We start from the raw sequence: 16231 nt of genomic DNA on the forward strand, positions 1-16231 counted from the left end.
ACGGAGAATACCTGAGGATGTAACGGTGAGAACCCAGGAAGGGGTTAGAGGCCAGGTGACACCTTGGCCCAGGAAACTGAACAGAGGCTGGGTGGGAGACACTGGAGGGAGTTGGAGTTTCAGGAACTAGCTGGTAATGGAGGGGAGCCCAGACGGGGCTCTGACCCCCCAACAGGGCTGTGGTGCCCCGGAGACCCCAAGATGGACCTCAGGGGGTCCTGTTGTCTAAATAAACCTTCTGCTTTACTGGCTGGCTGAGAGTCATGGTGAATCGCAGGAAGCCGGGGGTGCAGGGCCTTGTGTCCCCCCACACTCTGTGACAGGCCGGAGCGAGGACTCTAATTCTCCCCCTAGTGCCTGGCCCTTCTATGACTGGGGTTGTGCACACCTGAATGATCGATCACTTTATACGTATGGTATATCTTTTAGCAGTATTTGGCAGTATTTTCAACAATCACAGTGCATGTCTTCCCCCCTTTCGCAATTCTCCACCAACAGTGTCCCCCTGCAGACGTGCCCAGCGGTGGGTTTACATCTCTCAGCTCACTGGGTTATTCCAGGCCCTGTGAGCCCCCGCTGGAAACAACAACCCCGCTGCAGCCATGCGCCCAGCCGGCAGCAGCCCAGGGCCTGTGTCTGGAGCTGCCTAATGGGACCTGGGAACATTCCCACCAGGGACAGCTGTACGGCGGCAGCCAATGGGAGCGTGCAGGAGGCTGGTCCAAGGCTCCAGTGGCCAATGGGAGAGCTTGCTCGGTTGGTGCCGCTATTGGCTGGTTGGAGCATCCAATCGCTGCTGGTGGGAGCCGGGGGTGGGGGGGGTCTCCCAGCACGTGCCAGGGGAGGGGTGCGAGGAAGCTGGGCTGGGTCTCGGTGCCATGGTCGGGGGGGGGAGGGATCTGCCCTTCGCATCACAGTGACCCCAGCCTGGGGGACGTCACCGCAGCCCCCAGACAGGCCAGCGTCTCTCTGCAGCTGCTCGCCCTGCGGGGTTCAGTCCTGGGGAGCCTGGCCCATGAACCCTGCCCTGCTCCTGGGCTCCCGGCCATGGGACAATCTCAAAGTGCTCCATGGACCATCCCTCAGCCCCAGAGCCCCCACCACCGCCCCAGGGGGAGAACAGCCACGTTTCACACAAGGGGAAACCAAGGCACATGAAGGTGATTTACCCGAGGGCATGCACCGAGTCAGTGTCAGCAATGAGAATAGAACCCAGGAGTCCTGACTCCCAACTCCCACCCCTGCTCTAACCCACCAGCCCCCACTCCCCTCCCAGAGCTGGGACAGAACCCAGGAGTCCTGGCTCCCAGCCCCCCCACTCTACCCCACTACATCCCACTCCCCTCCCAGAGCTGGGACAGAACGCAGGAGTCCTGGCTCCTTCCTTAGCCCTTCTACCAAACTCCCGTAACTCCAGGTATAACCCAATGCCCCTGGACAGACTGCGGCTGGGTTGGGATAACACAGGCTGCCACGTGCACGGCGCAGACTGACCAGATTTTAAATCATGATAAAAAACTCAGAAACGTCCCAAACCCACTTTATTGCTGTTAGCAAAGCTGCAGAGCGAGATGGGGGGCGGCCGGGCTGTGACACACACGGGGCCCAGGGTAGGGTTACCATACATCCGGATTTTCCCGGACATGTCTGGCTTTTTGGGCCTCAAATCCCCGTCCGGGAGGAAATTCCAAAAAGCCGGACATGTCCGGGAAAATAGGGAGGGAGGGCCGGCGGTGTGGGGCCGGCAGTGCGGGGCCAGGGACCAGGGCCGGCGGTGCTCGGCCGGGGGCCGGGCCGGGGCCTGGGGTGCTCGGACGGGGGCTGGCCCAGGGTCGGGGCCGGCACCCCAGGGCCCGAGCCAAGCCACGGCGGAGACGCCAGGGCTGGGGCCGGCCGCCGGAGGGAGCCGCTCGGGTGGGGGGGCCAGACTGGGCCGCGCCTCCTTCCCCTCCCCCCCGCGCCCTAGCCCCAGCCCCAGCTTACCTGCTGCCTGCTTCAGGCTTCCCGCGAATCAAATGTTCGCGGGAAGCAGGGGAGAGGAAGGAGCAGGGGGGCGAAGCCTTCAGGGGAGGGGGCGGAGTTGGGGCGTGGACTTTGGGGAAGGGGTGGAGTTGGGGCGGGGCCCCATGGAGTGTCCTCTTTTTGGACACTTAAAATATGGTAACCTTAGCCCAGGGTGGGGGCTATACAGGGACTGGGCCCGTCCCACACAGACCCCGCGCTGGGCGCTGGGCTCAGCAGGGCTGGACCCCAGGGGAGCCGCACACGGGCGCGATGGGGCCTTTAGCTGGGCGCTGGGGCTGCCCCACCCCCAGCCATGGGCCTGATCCTGCCCCACGGGACCCTATTGACCAGGAATGTCCGAATCTGGCCCAAAGCCTTCTGGGTAATGGCTTTACCTGGGGTAACTGACAGCAGCCTCTGGCCAATAGGGGCCGGGCTCGGGGCCCAATCCAGCACTCACTGGAGTCAAGAAAAACCTTCCCCATGACGGCAATGGGGTTTGGATCAGCCCGTGGGCCCTGCTGCCCCCTGACGAGGGGCGACCCCATTCCCAGCCCCATGGGCAGCAGCCCTCTCCCTGGATAGGTGCCCCCCCTCCCAAGCCCAACAGAAGGGGGCGGGGGCAGCCTGAGGGGCCGGCTCCCTGGTGATTCTCTAGTGGGTTGGGTGTCATGGTTACGGGATCAGGGGGCTCCCGCCCGGGTACAGCAGCTGGCACTGACGGTCACGGAGCAGGGACGCTGGGGGCAGAGCTGTGGGGGGTGCGAGTGGGTCCCATGAAGGCACCTGGGGGATTCGGGTGCCCTGGCTCCTCCCCATGTTTATCTGAAAGGCAAAGAGGGTCAGTTACCAGGAGCCCTGGGCCCCGACGCAAGGCTGGCAGGGATCGGGGCCGTTCTCCAGCACCCCCAGGGAGTCTCCCATTGATACAGGGGGTGCTGGGTGGGCCCAGGGTCTGTGGCTGTCTGAGGGGCACAGCGGGTGCAGGGGGTCTCCTATGGGTGCTGGGTGGGCCCAGGAGCTGTGTCTGGCTGGGGGGACACAGCGGGTGGGGGTTCTCCCCAGGGGGTGCTGGGTGGGCCCAGGAGAAGTGGCTGGCTGGGGGGGCACAGCGGGTGTGGGGTCTCCCCAGGGGGTGCTGGGTGGGCCCAGGGGGTGTGGGTGCAGTGGGTGCCATCCCCGGGCAGCAGCTACTCACAAGGGGCCCCGCGGGTTGCGGGCGGCGTTCATCTTCATGCCCTTGATGATGAGGATGGTGCCCACGATGATGCCGATGATGCCCACGGCCAGGCCCAGGGCGCACACCAGGGTCTCTGTGGTCTCGGGGACGGGGGTGGGCACCTGGGCTTCTGGAGAGAGGGGGAGAGGGACAGGGCATGGAGTGAGGGGGGCTATTCCCATCTTCCCTCCAAGGGCTGGGAAAGAACCCAGGCATCCTGGCTCCGAGCCCCCTGCTCTAACCACTAGCCCCCCTCCCCTCCCAGCCCTGTGCCCAGCGGGGTCCCCGGGCGCAGGGCCGGCTCTAGGCACCAGCAAAACAAGCTGGTGCTTGGGGCGGCACATTTTTAGGGGCGGCATGGCCAGCGCCAGAATGCCGCCCCTAAAAATGTGCCCCGGCCACCCTAGCTCACCTCCGCTGCTGCTGCCGCTCGCGCGCTGCTACTCGCCCTCCCTCCCAGGCTCTCAAACCTGGGAGGGAGGGGGAGACTCCGAGTGGCCGCGGCACGGGCGCCGCTTCTCCCCCTCCCTCCCTCCTAGGCTTGAGAGCCTGGGGGGAGGAGGCAGGGCTGGGGATTTGGGGAAGGGGAGGAGTTGAGGCGGGGCAGGGGGGGGAGGGGGGCGGCCAAAATTGTTTTTGCCTTGGGCGGCAAAAATCCTAGAGCCGGCCCTGCCCGGGCGCCCCGGCCTTACCCCAGTGCTTTGTGAAGGTCTCGGCTAGCCCCCCGTGCTCCACCCGGCAGTCGAAGAAGTCGCCCTGGCTGGGGAGGAAGGGCAGGTAGGAGAACTTGCGGAAGGAGTCGTCCGGGCGGGGGTAGAAGTCGGTCTCAGAGACGCCCTCGGTCACCTCCTGCCCGTTCTTCAGCCACGTCACGCTGAGCGCGGGCGGGAAGAACTTGTCCATGAAGCAGATCAGGACGTTGGGCTCCCCCAGCTCCACGGGGTCTTCGGGGAACACGGTCACCTCAGGGGGCACTGGGGAGACAGGGGTTAGTGGGTCCCATTGCCTGTCCCTGAGCCAGCCAGTCCCCGCCCTGGGGCCGGGTGTGAGCCAGCGCCCCCTAGAGGGGACAAGCCCCTGCCCCATTCCCTGCCCCCCTGAGCCAGCCAGTCCCTGCCCTGGGGCCGAGTGGGAGCTGGCACCCCCTAGAGGGGAAAGGCCCCACACCCCATTCCCCGCCCCCCTGAGCCAGCCAGTCCCTGGTGCTCACGCTCCAGCTCAGGGTCTCTCCCCAGGACTGTGGGGGCGTCACCGGGACCGTCCCAACTCCCTGCCCTGACGGCTCATGGGGCACCAGGGGCAGGGAGAGAATCCCTCAGGGGCAGGGCCTGGCACTGGGCAGGGCCACGAACAGCCCTCGGCAAAGGAGCTGCCCTGGGCCCCTAGCCTGGAGGGTGTGAACTGCCCAGGCCCCCTGCCCTGCAGAGCCCTGGCCCGGCTGACTGGCTCCCCGGAGCCCTCCAGGGGCTGGGAGGGGAGCTGGGTGGGGAGACGCAGTCTCTGGGTGTCTGGTACTGGGGACGCATGGGGAGGGGAGGGTCACTTGTGAGCAAGGTGGGCGGAAGGCCCCAAGTGGAGTGCCTGGAAGGGAAGGTGTCCGCTGTACCATTCTGGGCCCGTGTGTGGTTGAAGCTTTTGATAAGATTCTCCAGGTTCGCCTTCCCCACAGCTGCGTTGCCCAGGGCGCCCTGCGCCTCGAAGCTGGCAAACTTGCTGAAGTCAGGCAGGCGCCAGACGGTCTCCTTCCTCTCCAGGTCCACATAGAAGAGCTCGTCCTGGTCGAACTCGTGCATGTACTGCCCGGACACCTGCTGGGACTGCTCCATCCGCTGGTAGAACTCCGCCTGGGAGATCACGTGATCCACTGCGGGGAGACAGGCATCAGCACTGGCACCAACCCCCACACCGGGCACAGGGTCTCTGAGCGCTTCCCCTAAGGCCGCAGCCCACCCAACTCCCAGGCTGTGACATTAGCAGTAGGACTCCCCAGTGTGAGGGGAAAGCAGGTGCAGGGAGCCCCGTGACCCCTGGTATCGTGCTGGAGCATCGGGGTCAGCACTGCCAGGGAGGGGACAGCGCCCCCTACTGTGCCCCCTGCTCATTTGATCACAACAGGTCTCCCATCCAGGGAGTGGCCAGGCCTCAACCCACTTAGTTTGTGAGGGGGGAAGGTGACCCCAGTCTAAAGGGGTGTGTGTTGGGGGAGAGGTGGGGTTGCGGGCTGCAGCTGCAGGACATTTCATTCTCTCGTCTGTGTGTGGGGTTGGTTCTGTGTCCCGGCGTCGCCATGACCTGGTTCTCTGGGCGATTTCAGTCCCTGGCCCCCGACACTCACCCCCCAGGGCTGGTCACTGGGAGACCCAGGAACTCCCCAGCCAGAGACATTAAAGTTGCGCTGGGGGGTCAGACACACTCCGGGGGGGGAGGGGTCTGGCTGGGTGCTGAGGCTGAGAGCTGCCCAGGGCCCAAGGGAGTTGGGCACCTACACCCTAGGGAGTCGTTCGCTGACCCCAGCTCGCCCGGCAGGATCTCACCAAGCGACTGCTAAAGAGGGGACCCGCCACCGCTAGCCGAGCAGAGAATTGGTCCAACAGAGCCCTCCCGTGGGTCTGAGTTCTGGGGAGACGGGGGACAATGGGGCCAGGCCGGGGAGCGGGGCCAGGGGATCCCTGCTCTGCACAGACGCACTCACTGCTCAGCAGGGTCTGGCCCTGGGGCAGCTCTTTGGGGAACGTGCCCCCATCTCCCCCTGTGCCTGGCGCCCCCCTGGGGGGGATCAGCCCCCGAGTCCCTGTGGGGGAGGGGGGCTGCACCCCTAGGGCAGGGCTGTGTCGTACCCAAACCACAGCGACTTCCCCACAATCCCTCTGCTGCCCCCGCACCAGCCTCCCCTCCCCCCTCCCTGCCACTGGGGTGAGACCCTCACCTCTACTGCAGCCCCCACCCCAAACTGACTCCCCCGTGCCCCGCCCTGCCCCATCATCCCTCCCAATGTCCCCTCCCTGGGGATGGGAGCCGGGCACTCTGGGGGTGAAGTTGTACCCCCTCTCACCCCAGGCCCAGGTGTCCCAGCCCCGCCCGTACCTGTCACCGCCCCGGCGCCCGGCAGGGCCAGCAGGGTGAGCAGGGCCAGCTGGGCCATGGGGACGCCCCGTCCTGCGCCCATCTCCTCTCCCTGGGCACTGGGCTGGGCACTGGACCGGCAGCACTAGGGGGCCGGGGGGGGCACATGTCACACAGAGGGGGGGGGGGGCAGGGCTGGGGGCAGCACCCGGCATTGGCCAGGGGAGCCCGGCCCAGGGGCCTGCGCCCAATGGCAGAAATCCCTGCGCCGACCAGGCTGTTACCGGGCAGAGCAGCAGCGCTGAGCCTCGCCGAGAGGAGATGGAGAAATTCCCGGCCAGGCGCCGGCTCCTGGGGCTGGGGCTGCCCGGCAGGGCCTGGAGCAGGGCGGCTCCACTCAGCCCAGTGTGGGGACAGCACTTCCCTGCACGGCGCTCGCCCCAGTCACAGACACCCAGTTCTTGAGCACGGCTGTGTGCACACGGGGTGGTGGGGGGGCCGGGTTGGCTCTATACTGTGTGTGGGGGGGGTGTCATACCCCTGACCCACAGAGATCTGCCTGGACAAGCATTAAGTGCAGATCAGGGCATGGACAGGGTCCAAGGGGAGTCTCCATGGCAGACTGGGACACGGGGCCTTTCCCCTCTAGGGGGCACTGGCTCCCATCGGGCCCCAAGGCAGGGGGCTGGCTGGCTGGCTGGCTGGGGCCGGGGGGATGGGACACAGGCTCTGCCCCTCTAGAAGCTGCCAGCTCCGCTCTGATGTTAGTGACCAAACTCCCTCCCCCAGGGTCTGTTCTGGGCCCTATGTGGGGCGCGTTGGTCCCTGTCCCCTGCCCAACCCCCGCCCCCCACTAACATGCTGGGTGTTCATACTGCCCCCTGCAGGAGGCGCTGGGCGCTGGAGGGGCCGGAGAGGGGCCGGCCCAGCAGTTCGGGGCTGGCCTGGGACCCAGGAGCCCTGGGGTCATTCCCGGCCCTGCCACAGACTGTGTGTGACCCTGGGCCAGTCCCTGACTGCTCTAGGCCTCCCTCCCCAGCTGGGCCATGGGGACACTGGCCTGGCCCTGCCCCATGGGGTGGGGGGTGAATGCTGCAGAGGGGGGAGGGGCTCAGAGACTGGGGACAGAGAAGCCCCCCCGGCTCCCACCAGCTGTGCCTGACCCATGGAGACTGAGCCCCCCTCTCTAATGGTGTCCCTGGGGGGCAGGGCTCTGGCCCGTGGAGGTGGGGGAGGGGGAAGCTCAGAATTCCTGCCTATGGGGCCAGCCCCAAACCTTCCACTGGGGCTAAATTTATCCAGACAAACCAGAGACCGCCAGACACACTTGGCCTGCCCCACCCCAGCAGAGAGGGGGCTTTGGGGCATCGGGGAAGGGGTCAGAGTGTGCCAGACACTTTGCTGTGTGTCCTTCTCTGGTGGCATCTGGGCTAGTGCCATGGCAGGTGCTGGGCGAGTCCTGCAGCCCGACCCCAGGCCCTGCTCTGCCCCCTACGAGGGAGAAGTAGGGAACCGAGCCCTGCTGGGGCCGGCTCTGCCTGGCGACTGATGACGCTGTCCAGACCCGGTGCTGACTGGCCCCTGGGCTGGGGGCGCCCAATCCCCGGGGCCGTGGGCAGCGTCCCGGGGCTGGTGCTCGGAGCTGGACAGAGAAGGTCTCAGGCTGGGGGTCCCAACGCCTTTCCAGGTCTCTCCCTCCTGAGCAGCGATGGGGGTGGGTCGGATCCTGGGGGCCGGGAGCGGCTGGGCTGGGGCTCTGCTAGTGACACTGACGGTGCTGAGAACCCACCCGGCTCATTGCACGGAGCCCCCAGGTGAGCAGAGACCCCAGCGCCTCGGGGAGCCCCGTCCTGGGCAGCGCTGGGTGTATCCGGGGGGGTCGGACCCCAGCGCCCCGGGGAGCCCCGTCCTGCCTGTGCCGGTGTCCCCCCGGCTCGGTGTCTCCGCCCCTGTGCCTGGCACAGTCTCTGCCCCCCCCCCCCGCCCCCCGGGGTCAGTGTTACTGTCACTCCCCGCCCTCCCCCCCCACAGCCCTGCCCGCCCGCCGGGCTCCCCTGGGTGCGGGAGGGGTTCAGGGCGGGGGGGGGCTCTGGCTGTTCCCCCCCCCCCCCCGCTGGGCTCCGAGCGCGGGGGCAGGAGGGGGAGGGGCAGGTAGAGGGTCCCTGAGCCCGGCCCGTCTCTCCCCCCCGCAGGGCGGTTCGTGCACCAGTTCAAGGCGGACTGTCACTTCACCAACGGCACCGAGCGGGTCCGGCTCCTGTTGCGGTACCTCTACAACCGGCAGCCGTTCGTGCACTTCGACAGCGACGTGGGGGTGTGGGTGGCGGACACGGAGCTGGGCCGGCCCCAGGCCGAGCACTGGAACAAGGACCCGGCGATCCTGGCGGACGCGCGGGCTGCGGTGGACCGGTGCCGGAACAACTACGGGGTAGAGAAACCCTTCACCATCGACCGGAGAGGTGAGCGCGGGGGGGGGACTCGGACGCTCTAACCCCCCCCACGCCCCGTTATCTGCATGGCTCCGAGCTGGGCGGGCGAGGACGGGAGCTGAGCGCCTCCTGCGCTGAAGGGGCGGAGCCAGGGCACGGTGTCACGCCCTAGGGGCGGGGCAAAGAGCTGCTGGCCGGGGCTGGACAGACCTTTCCACCCCCCAACACCACCCCTTCCCCCTTCGTGTCCCCCATGGCTGGGGGTTGGGGCAGCCCCTGATCCCTGGGCTGAGACCCCGTCTCCCTGGGCCCCGAGCATCACAGTCCCTGGCTCTGTCCCCATGGGGGTGTCGGGACACGACCCCTCCTCGGGCCATTTCTGCCAGAGCCTGAAGCCCATGGGGGGCTGGGGCCTGTCCCTCGGGGAAGGGGGGAGTCACCTGTTCTCTCTAACCCCTGCTCTGTCTCCAGCCCCCCTCTCACTCTCTCCTCTCAGGTTTCAGAGTAGCAGCCGTGTTAGTCTGTATCCGCAAAAAGAACAGGAGTACTTGTAGCACCTTAGAGACTAACACATTTATTTGAGCATAAGCATCCGAAGAAGTGGGCTGTAACCCACGAAAGCTTATGCTCTAATTAATGTGTTAGTCTCTAAGGTGCCACAAGTACTCCTGTTCTCTCCCCCCAGTTCAGCCCAAGGTGAAAGTTTCCCCCACGAAATCGGGGTCCCAGCCCCACTCCCACCTGCTGGTTTGCTCGGTGACGGGGTTTTACCCCGGGGGGATCGAGATCAAGTGGCTGAAGAACGGGCAGGAGCAGACGGCCGGGGTGGTGTCCACGGAGCTGCTCCAGAACGGAGACTGGACCTTCCAGATCCTGGTGATGCTGGAGATGAGCCCCCGGCGCGGGGACGTCTACACCTGCCAGGTGGAGCACATCAGCCTGCGGGAACCGCTCGCCGTGCACTGGGGTAAGAGCCTCTGGGTGTGGGGCAGCCCCTGAGCCCGCAGGGGCAGCCCTCGGGGGATGGGCCTGGGGCAGAGCCCTGCCCCACCTCTGGGGCAGAGAGCCGGGACGTGACACCCCCCAGCTTACCCCCCCCCCCCACAGCAGCATTGGGCCCTAGGGAATGAGCCTGAGCGGACGTTTCTACAGCCCCCCGCCCCAGCCCACGGCCCAGCACTTCCCAGCCTGAGCCTCCAGCCAACACTGGGCTCCCCACCCCCCCTGCAATGCAGCCCCCTCTGGGGTGGGGCACGGCCGCTGTTTAACAGCCCCACAACAGCACTGCCCTGCTGCTTGGGACAGGAAGTGAAGGGGAATCCCACCTCCCAGGGACACTTGTGGGGATCAGCTGCCTCCTGGATTCCAGCCCAAGCTGCAATTTCAAAGCGCTGTCTACACAGCAATTTTCAGAGCACTCGCGCGAGCCCTGCTAACTAGGGCTACTAGGGCTGTAAAGTGATTACAAAAATTAAACACGATTAATGGTGCAATTAAAAATATTAAATGTGATTAATCGTGTGATCAATTGGACTGTTAACCAATAATAGAATACCATTTATTTAAATATTTTTGGATGTTTTCTACATTTTCAAATCTATTGATTTCAATTACAACAGGGAATACAAAGCGTACAGTGCTCACTTTATATTTATTTTTGATTACAAGTATTTGCTCTGTACAAAAACAATAGAAATAGTATTTTTCAATTCACGTAATACAAGTATTGTAGTGCAATCTCTTCATCATGAAAGTTGAACTTACAAATGTAGAATTGTTTACAAAAAAACTGCATTCAAATATAAAACAAGGTAAACTTTTAGAGCCTGCAAATCCACCCAGTCCTACTTCTTGTTCAGCCAATTGCTCAGACAAACAAGTTTGGTTACAATTTGCAGGAGATAATGCTGCCCACTTCTTATTTACAATGTCACCTGACAGTGAGAACAGGCATTTGCATGACACTGTTGTAGCCAGAATCGCAAGATATTTATGTGCCAGATTCGCTAAAGATTCATAGGTTCCTTCATACTTCCATGCGTCCATGCTGATGATGTGTTCTGCACGATAACGATACAAAGCAGTGCCGACCGACGCATGTTCATTTTCATCATCTGAGTCAGATGTCACCAGCAGAAGGTTGATTTTCTTTTTTGGTGGTTCGGGTTCTGTAGTTTCCGCATCGGAGTGTTGCTCTTTTAAGACTTCTGAAAGCATGTTCCACACCTCGTCCCTCTCAGATTTGGACGGCACTTCAGATTCTTAAACCTTGGGTCGAGTGCTGTAGCTATCTTTAGAAATCTCACATTGGTGCCTTCTTTGTGTTTTGTCAAATCTGCAGTGAAAGTGTTCTTAAAACAAACAACATGTGCTGGGTCATCATCCAAGACTTCTATAACATGAACTATATGGCAGAATGTGGGTAAAACGGAGCAGGGGACATACAATTCTCCCCCAAGGAGTCACAAATTTAATTAACGCATTCTTTTTTTAACGAGCGTCATCAGCATGTCCTCTGGAATGGTGGCCGAAGCATGAAGGGGCATACAAATGTTTAGCATATCCGGCATGTAAATACCTTGCAACGCCGGCTACAAAAGTCCCATGCAAATGCCTGTTCTCACTTTCTGGTGACATTGTAATTAAGAAGCAGGCAGCATTATCTCCTGTAAATGTAAACAATCCAGTTTGTCTGAGTGATTGGCTGAACAAGAACAACGACTGAGTGGACTTGTAGGCTCTCAATTTTTACGTTGTTTTTGAGTGGTCATGTAACAAAAAATCTACATTTGTAAGTTGCACTTTCAGGTCAGATATTGCACTACGGTACTTGTATGAGGTGAATTGAAAATCACTTTCTTTTGTTTATCATTTTTACAATGCAAATATTTGTAATAAAAATAATATACACTTTTATTTCTGGCACCTTAGAGACTAACAAATTTATTAGAGCATAAGCTTTCGTGGACTACAGCCCACTTCTTCGGATGCATATAGAATGGAACGTATATTGAGGAGATATATATACACACATACAGAGAGCATGAACAGGTGGGAGTTGTCTTACCAACTCTGAGAGGCCAATTAAGTAAGAGAAAAAAACTTTTGAAGTGATAATCAAGCTAGCCCAGTACAGACAGTTTGATAAGAAGTGTGAGAATACTTACAAGGGGAGATAGATTCAATGTTTGTAATGGCTCAGCCATTCCCAGTCCTTATTCAAACCGGAGTTGATTGTGTCTAGTTTGCATATCAATTCTAGCTCAGCAGTCTCTCTTTGGAGTCTGTTTTTGAAGTTTTTCTGTTGTAATATAGCCACCCGCAGGTCTGTCACTGAATGACCAGACAGGTTAAAGTGTTCTCCCACTGGTTTTTGAGTATTTTGATTCCTGATGTCAGATTTGTGTCCATTAATTCTTTTGCGTAGAGACTGTCCGGTTTGGCCAATGTACATGGCAGAGGGGCATTGCTGGCACATGATGGCATATATCACATTGGTAGATGTGCAGGTGAACGAGCCCCTGATGGTATGGCTGATGTGATTAGGTCCTATGAGGATGTCACTTGAATAGATATGTGGACAGAGTTGGCATCGGGGTTTGTTACAAGGATAGGTTCCTGGGTTAGTGGTTTTGTTCAGTGATGTGTGGTTGCTGGTGAGTATTTGCTTTAGGTTGGGGGGTTGTCTGTAAGCGAGGACAGGTCTGTCTCCCAAGATCTGTGAGAGTGAGGAATCATCTTTCAGGATAGGTTGTAGATCTCTGATGATACGCTGGATACAGACTAACACGGCTGCTACTCTGAAACTTTTATTTCTGTTACAACACAGAATATGATATATATGAAAATGTAGAAAAATATCCAAAATATTTAATAAATGTCAATTGGTATTCTATTGTTTAATAGTGCGATTAAAACTGCGATTAGTCACGATTAATTTTTTTAATCATGATTAATTTGTTTGTTAATCGCGTGATTTAACTGTGATTAACCGTCAGCCCGACTGCTAACCCAAATCTATCGACCTGGGCTGGGAGCTCACTTCCACAGGCTCCAAAATGCAGTGTAGACTCATCCTGAGTGGGGCAGTGACCGGGCGGGGAGAGGAGAAAAGACTCCATGATAATGACTGATCTGGAGAAGGGAGATCAGGAGCGTCTGTTCTCTCTGTCTCACAGCACAAGGACAAGGGGACACTCAGTGGAATGGAAAGGGGCAAATTCACACCTGGCAAAAGGAAGGATGTTTTACACACTCTGTGTAATTAGCCTGTGGAACTCACTGCCACAGGATGTCGCTGAGCCCAAGAACTGAGCCAGATTCACAGAGGGATTGGACATTTCTGTGACTCCAGACTACCTAGTGCTAGACTAGTTCATGCTGACAATGGGCAGGGATCTCAAACCTCACATTACGGGGCCTGAGGATGTGTCTACACTGCATTAACAACAAGGAGTCTGGTGGCACCTTAAAGACTAACAGATTTATTTGGGCATGAGCTTTCGTGAGTAAAAACCTCACTTCTTCGGATGCAACACTGCATTGTGGAGCCCGTGGAAGTGAGTTCCCAACCAGGGGTGAAAGTAACTTAAAGCAGTCCTGAGCAGGGGGTGTGGCCTCAACCAGAAGAGGCGGGGCCTTTAAAGGCCCCGGGACTCCAGCTGTGGTAGCAGTGTCTGGGAGCCCCGGGATCTTTAAATCACCCCCGGAGCTACCAGCTGCAGAGGCCTCTGGGGGCCCCAGGGCTCATAGGTGATTTAAAGGGCCCGGGACTCCCCGCAGCAGCCAGAGCCCCGGGCCCTTTAAATCACCGCTGGAGCCCTGCTGCTGCTACCACAGGGCTCCTTTAAATCGCTGGCCTGGGGAAGCCGGTCTGGTCCGATGACACGGCTCTTGTTGGTACGTAACGTACTGGCTTACTTTCACCTCTGGAAAGGGGGCAAATTCACACCTGGTAAAAAGAAGGACATTTCCAACACACTGCCCAGCTACCCTGTGGAACTCACTACCACAGGATGTCGCTGAGCCCAAGATCGGCGCAAGAGTCACAAAGTAGTTGGCCATTTCTGTGGCTCACAGGCTACCCAGGGCTGGACTGGTTCATGCTGACAATGGGCAGGGATCTCAAACCTCGCGCTGCAGGGCCTGAGCAGAGCTCTGACAATCACAGACCAGGAGGAGCCCTGACGTGGGGCAGATTGTCCCACAGCTGCGCCTGCAGGCCCTGGCCCCTGTCTCTGCCCCGGCCGGCATTGGTCACTGGCGCGGACGGGAGCCTGGCCCGGAGGCCCCTGGCTCTGCCCCGGCCGGCGCCGGTCACTGGCGCGGACGGGAGCCCGGCCCAGAGGCCCCTGGCTCTGCCCCGGCCGGCGCTGGTCACTGGCATGGACGGGAGCCCGGCCCGGAGGCCCCTGGCTCTGACCCGGCCGGCGCTGGTCACTGGTGCAGACGGGAGCCTGGCCCGGAGGCCCCTGGCTCTGCCCCGGCCGGTGCCGGTCACTGGCGCGGACGGGAGCCTGGCCCGGAGGCCCCTGGCTCTGACCCGGCCCGTTCCATTTCCCTGTTTCAGAGGCGCAGTCTGACTCCGCCAGGAGCAAGATGCTGACGGGGGTCGGGGGCTTCGTGCTGGGGCTGATCTTCCTGGTGCCCGGACTCCTCATCTACCTGAAGAATAAGAAAGGTGAATGGCTCTGGGCAGGGGCGGGGCACCAGGGGGTCTCTGGGGGGATGTGGGGCTGGGGGGCTCAGGGGAATCTGGGGGCCGGAGGGGGGCTGGGTTCCTAGTGAAGGGTGTTCCATGCTCTGGGGCAGGGGCTGGAGCTCTGACCCCAGGAACCGGCTCCCCCTGCCCAGGCTCTGACCATGTTTCTCTTTGTTTTTCAGGGCGCCCCGTTCCCCAACCTGCAGGTAATTTCAATCCCCCTTCCCCGTTAAACCCACCTCCCCCCACACTGAGCACAGGCTGCCTGGGGCGCCCGTGGGGCGGCTGCTTCCGCCTCTCGGCCCCTGACACCCGCCCGGCTCAGCCCCTGGGCAGCTGGGCAATGGGGCGCTGGCCCCGCGGAGGAGGAGTCTGCGGCTCCCTCGGTCCCCGTTCAGGCCGATCCCCGAGCTGCTCCCGGGGACAGAGGGTCCTGGGTCCTGCCGAGCATCGCCCAGCCCTGCGGCTGCCGGGCAGAGCCCCTGGGGGCGCCCTGGGGCCTGGCAGAGAAAATCCCCGGTCCGTCCCGTCAGCCCCACGGCCAGGGGCTGATTTCTCTCCCCTCTCCCCACAGGGCTCCTGCGTTAGATCCTGGGCGTCGGATCCCCCGGCCGGCAGGAGTTTCCGTCCGTCGCTCCCAGCCCCTCGCCCAGCCCGGAGAATGGAGAACCTGGGGCCGGTCCCTTCCTGTCCCCGTCTGCTCCCCGCGCTCTGCCTGGCTCCAGCCCGCGCTGCCCCCGCCTGGGGACCCGTCCCTGACCCTCGGTCCCAGCAGGGCCCTGGGGCGACCCATCCTGCGTTAACCCTTTCCCTGCCCCAGCCCAGCCCCACGTTCCCGCTCGCTGACCCCGCTACCCTCGGGGAACCTTTGGGGGACGCTGCTCCGCAACCTGGGGGGAAGTCGGATTGAGGCCGGGCTGTTAGAACTGCTGCACCCTAATAAACCATCCCCAGCCCCCCCCCCCGGCTCCGTGCTCACTGCTCCCCCAGGGCGAGGACAGGGCTGGGGGCTCTGGCCCCACTGGGCTCTGGCTGAGGGGGGGGGTGCAGGGCACAGAGCAGCTGCCCTGGTGGGGGGACTCCCCAGACACACCATGGGGCCAGTTAGTGGCTGGAGGGATCAGGGTTGTTGTGCTGGGCAGGGGCCTGGGCAGGGCTGGATCTGATGGGAGGGAGGGGGCAGGACCCCAGAGAGGGGCTCTGGGGGTGGGGGTGACTCCTGGGGGGGAGCTGGGGGTTCCCAGTCCCAATGCAAACCGGTTCCTTCCCCAGGGGTGGGGGCACCAAGCCCAGAGACTCACCAGTGACACCAGAGCCCCATCCCAGTCAGAGTCCCACATCCCGCTTGGGGGATTGACTGTGGTTTCCCAGCTATGGGGGACCCCACAACCTCTGGGGCGATACGTGGGCTGGGTGCTCACATTCCCCCCCCCCCAGCCCAGCCTGGCCCTGCTCTATCGCTGTCACCCTGCCCCAGGGCTGCAGGGAGACGCCAGGCCCAGCCCCTGCCCCACCGTGGCCATTAACGCTCCCCTGGCCCGTCATCGCACTGCTCCCATTCGGTACTGGAGTCCCCGTCACTTCCTGTCCCAAAATGCCATGAGCTGTTTCCCAGCTGCTAGGCCCCACCCCAGAAGTGGCTGCATTTCTGTGGGGGAAATTGGCCCCACTGCTATCGGGTGCAATGAGCTCTGGGATCCTGGTGGGGGAGCGTCCCGGAGAGTGGGGAGACGAGGCCGTGGGGACATCCCTGTCAGCTGCTCCCATGGGCTGTCCCCGCGGGCGGGAGGGGGGAAACAGGACGAGGGCGTGAAT

The 16231-nt window shown here is 61.7% G+C and overlaps 2 protein-coding genes across 4 annotated transcripts; one reads left to right on the forward strand and one right to left on the reverse strand.

The window, feature by feature from the left end:
- Positions 1–1524: 1524 nt before the first annotated feature.
- LOC101947583 (HLA class II histocompatibility antigen, DR alpha chain-like) lies at positions 1525–8690 on the reverse strand. 3 transcript variants are annotated; one of them, XM_065563947.1, is made up of 5 exons: positions 8556–8690; positions 4830–5087; positions 3916–4197; positions 3203–3353; positions 1525–2829 (listed from the first exon to the last, which is right to left on the reverse strand). In XM_065563947.1, the coding sequence occupies exons 2-5, from the start codon at positions 5047–5049 to the stop codon at positions 2826–2828; spliced, it is 657 nt and encodes a 218-aa protein (XP_065420019.1). In that variant the 5' UTR covers positions 5050–5087; positions 8556–8690; the 3' UTR covers positions 1525–2825. The 3 variants fall into 3 exon arrangements, with proteins under 3 accessions (XP_065420019.1, XP_065420017.1, XP_065420018.1); XM_065563945.1 differs by lacking the exon at positions 8556–8690 and adding an exon at positions 6308–6443; XM_065563946.1 differs by lacking the exons at positions 1525–2829; positions 8556–8690 and adding an exon at positions 6308–6443 and having other exon boundaries at positions 3199–3353.
- Positions 7921–15376, forward strand: LOC101933696 (H-2 class II histocompatibility antigen, E-S beta chain-like). The gene is made up of 6 exons (XM_065563937.1): positions 7921–8100; positions 8479–8745; positions 9401–9682; positions 14285–14395; positions 14599–14622; positions 14991–15376. Exons 1-6 carry the CDS (start codon positions 7995–7997, stop codon positions 15002–15004), a joined length of 804 nt encoding a protein of 267 aa, XP_065420009.1. The 5' UTR covers positions 7921–7994; the 3' UTR covers positions 15005–15376.
- Positions 15377–16231: the final 855 nt, after the last annotated feature.

The sequence above is a fragment of the Chrysemys picta genome, chromosome 12 (genome assembly GCF_011386835.1).
Source record: "Chrysemys picta bellii isolate R12L10 chromosome 12, ASM1138683v2, whole genome shotgun sequence".
Classification (NCBI taxonomy): Eukaryota; Metazoa; Chordata; order Testudines; family Emydidae; genus Chrysemys; species Chrysemys picta.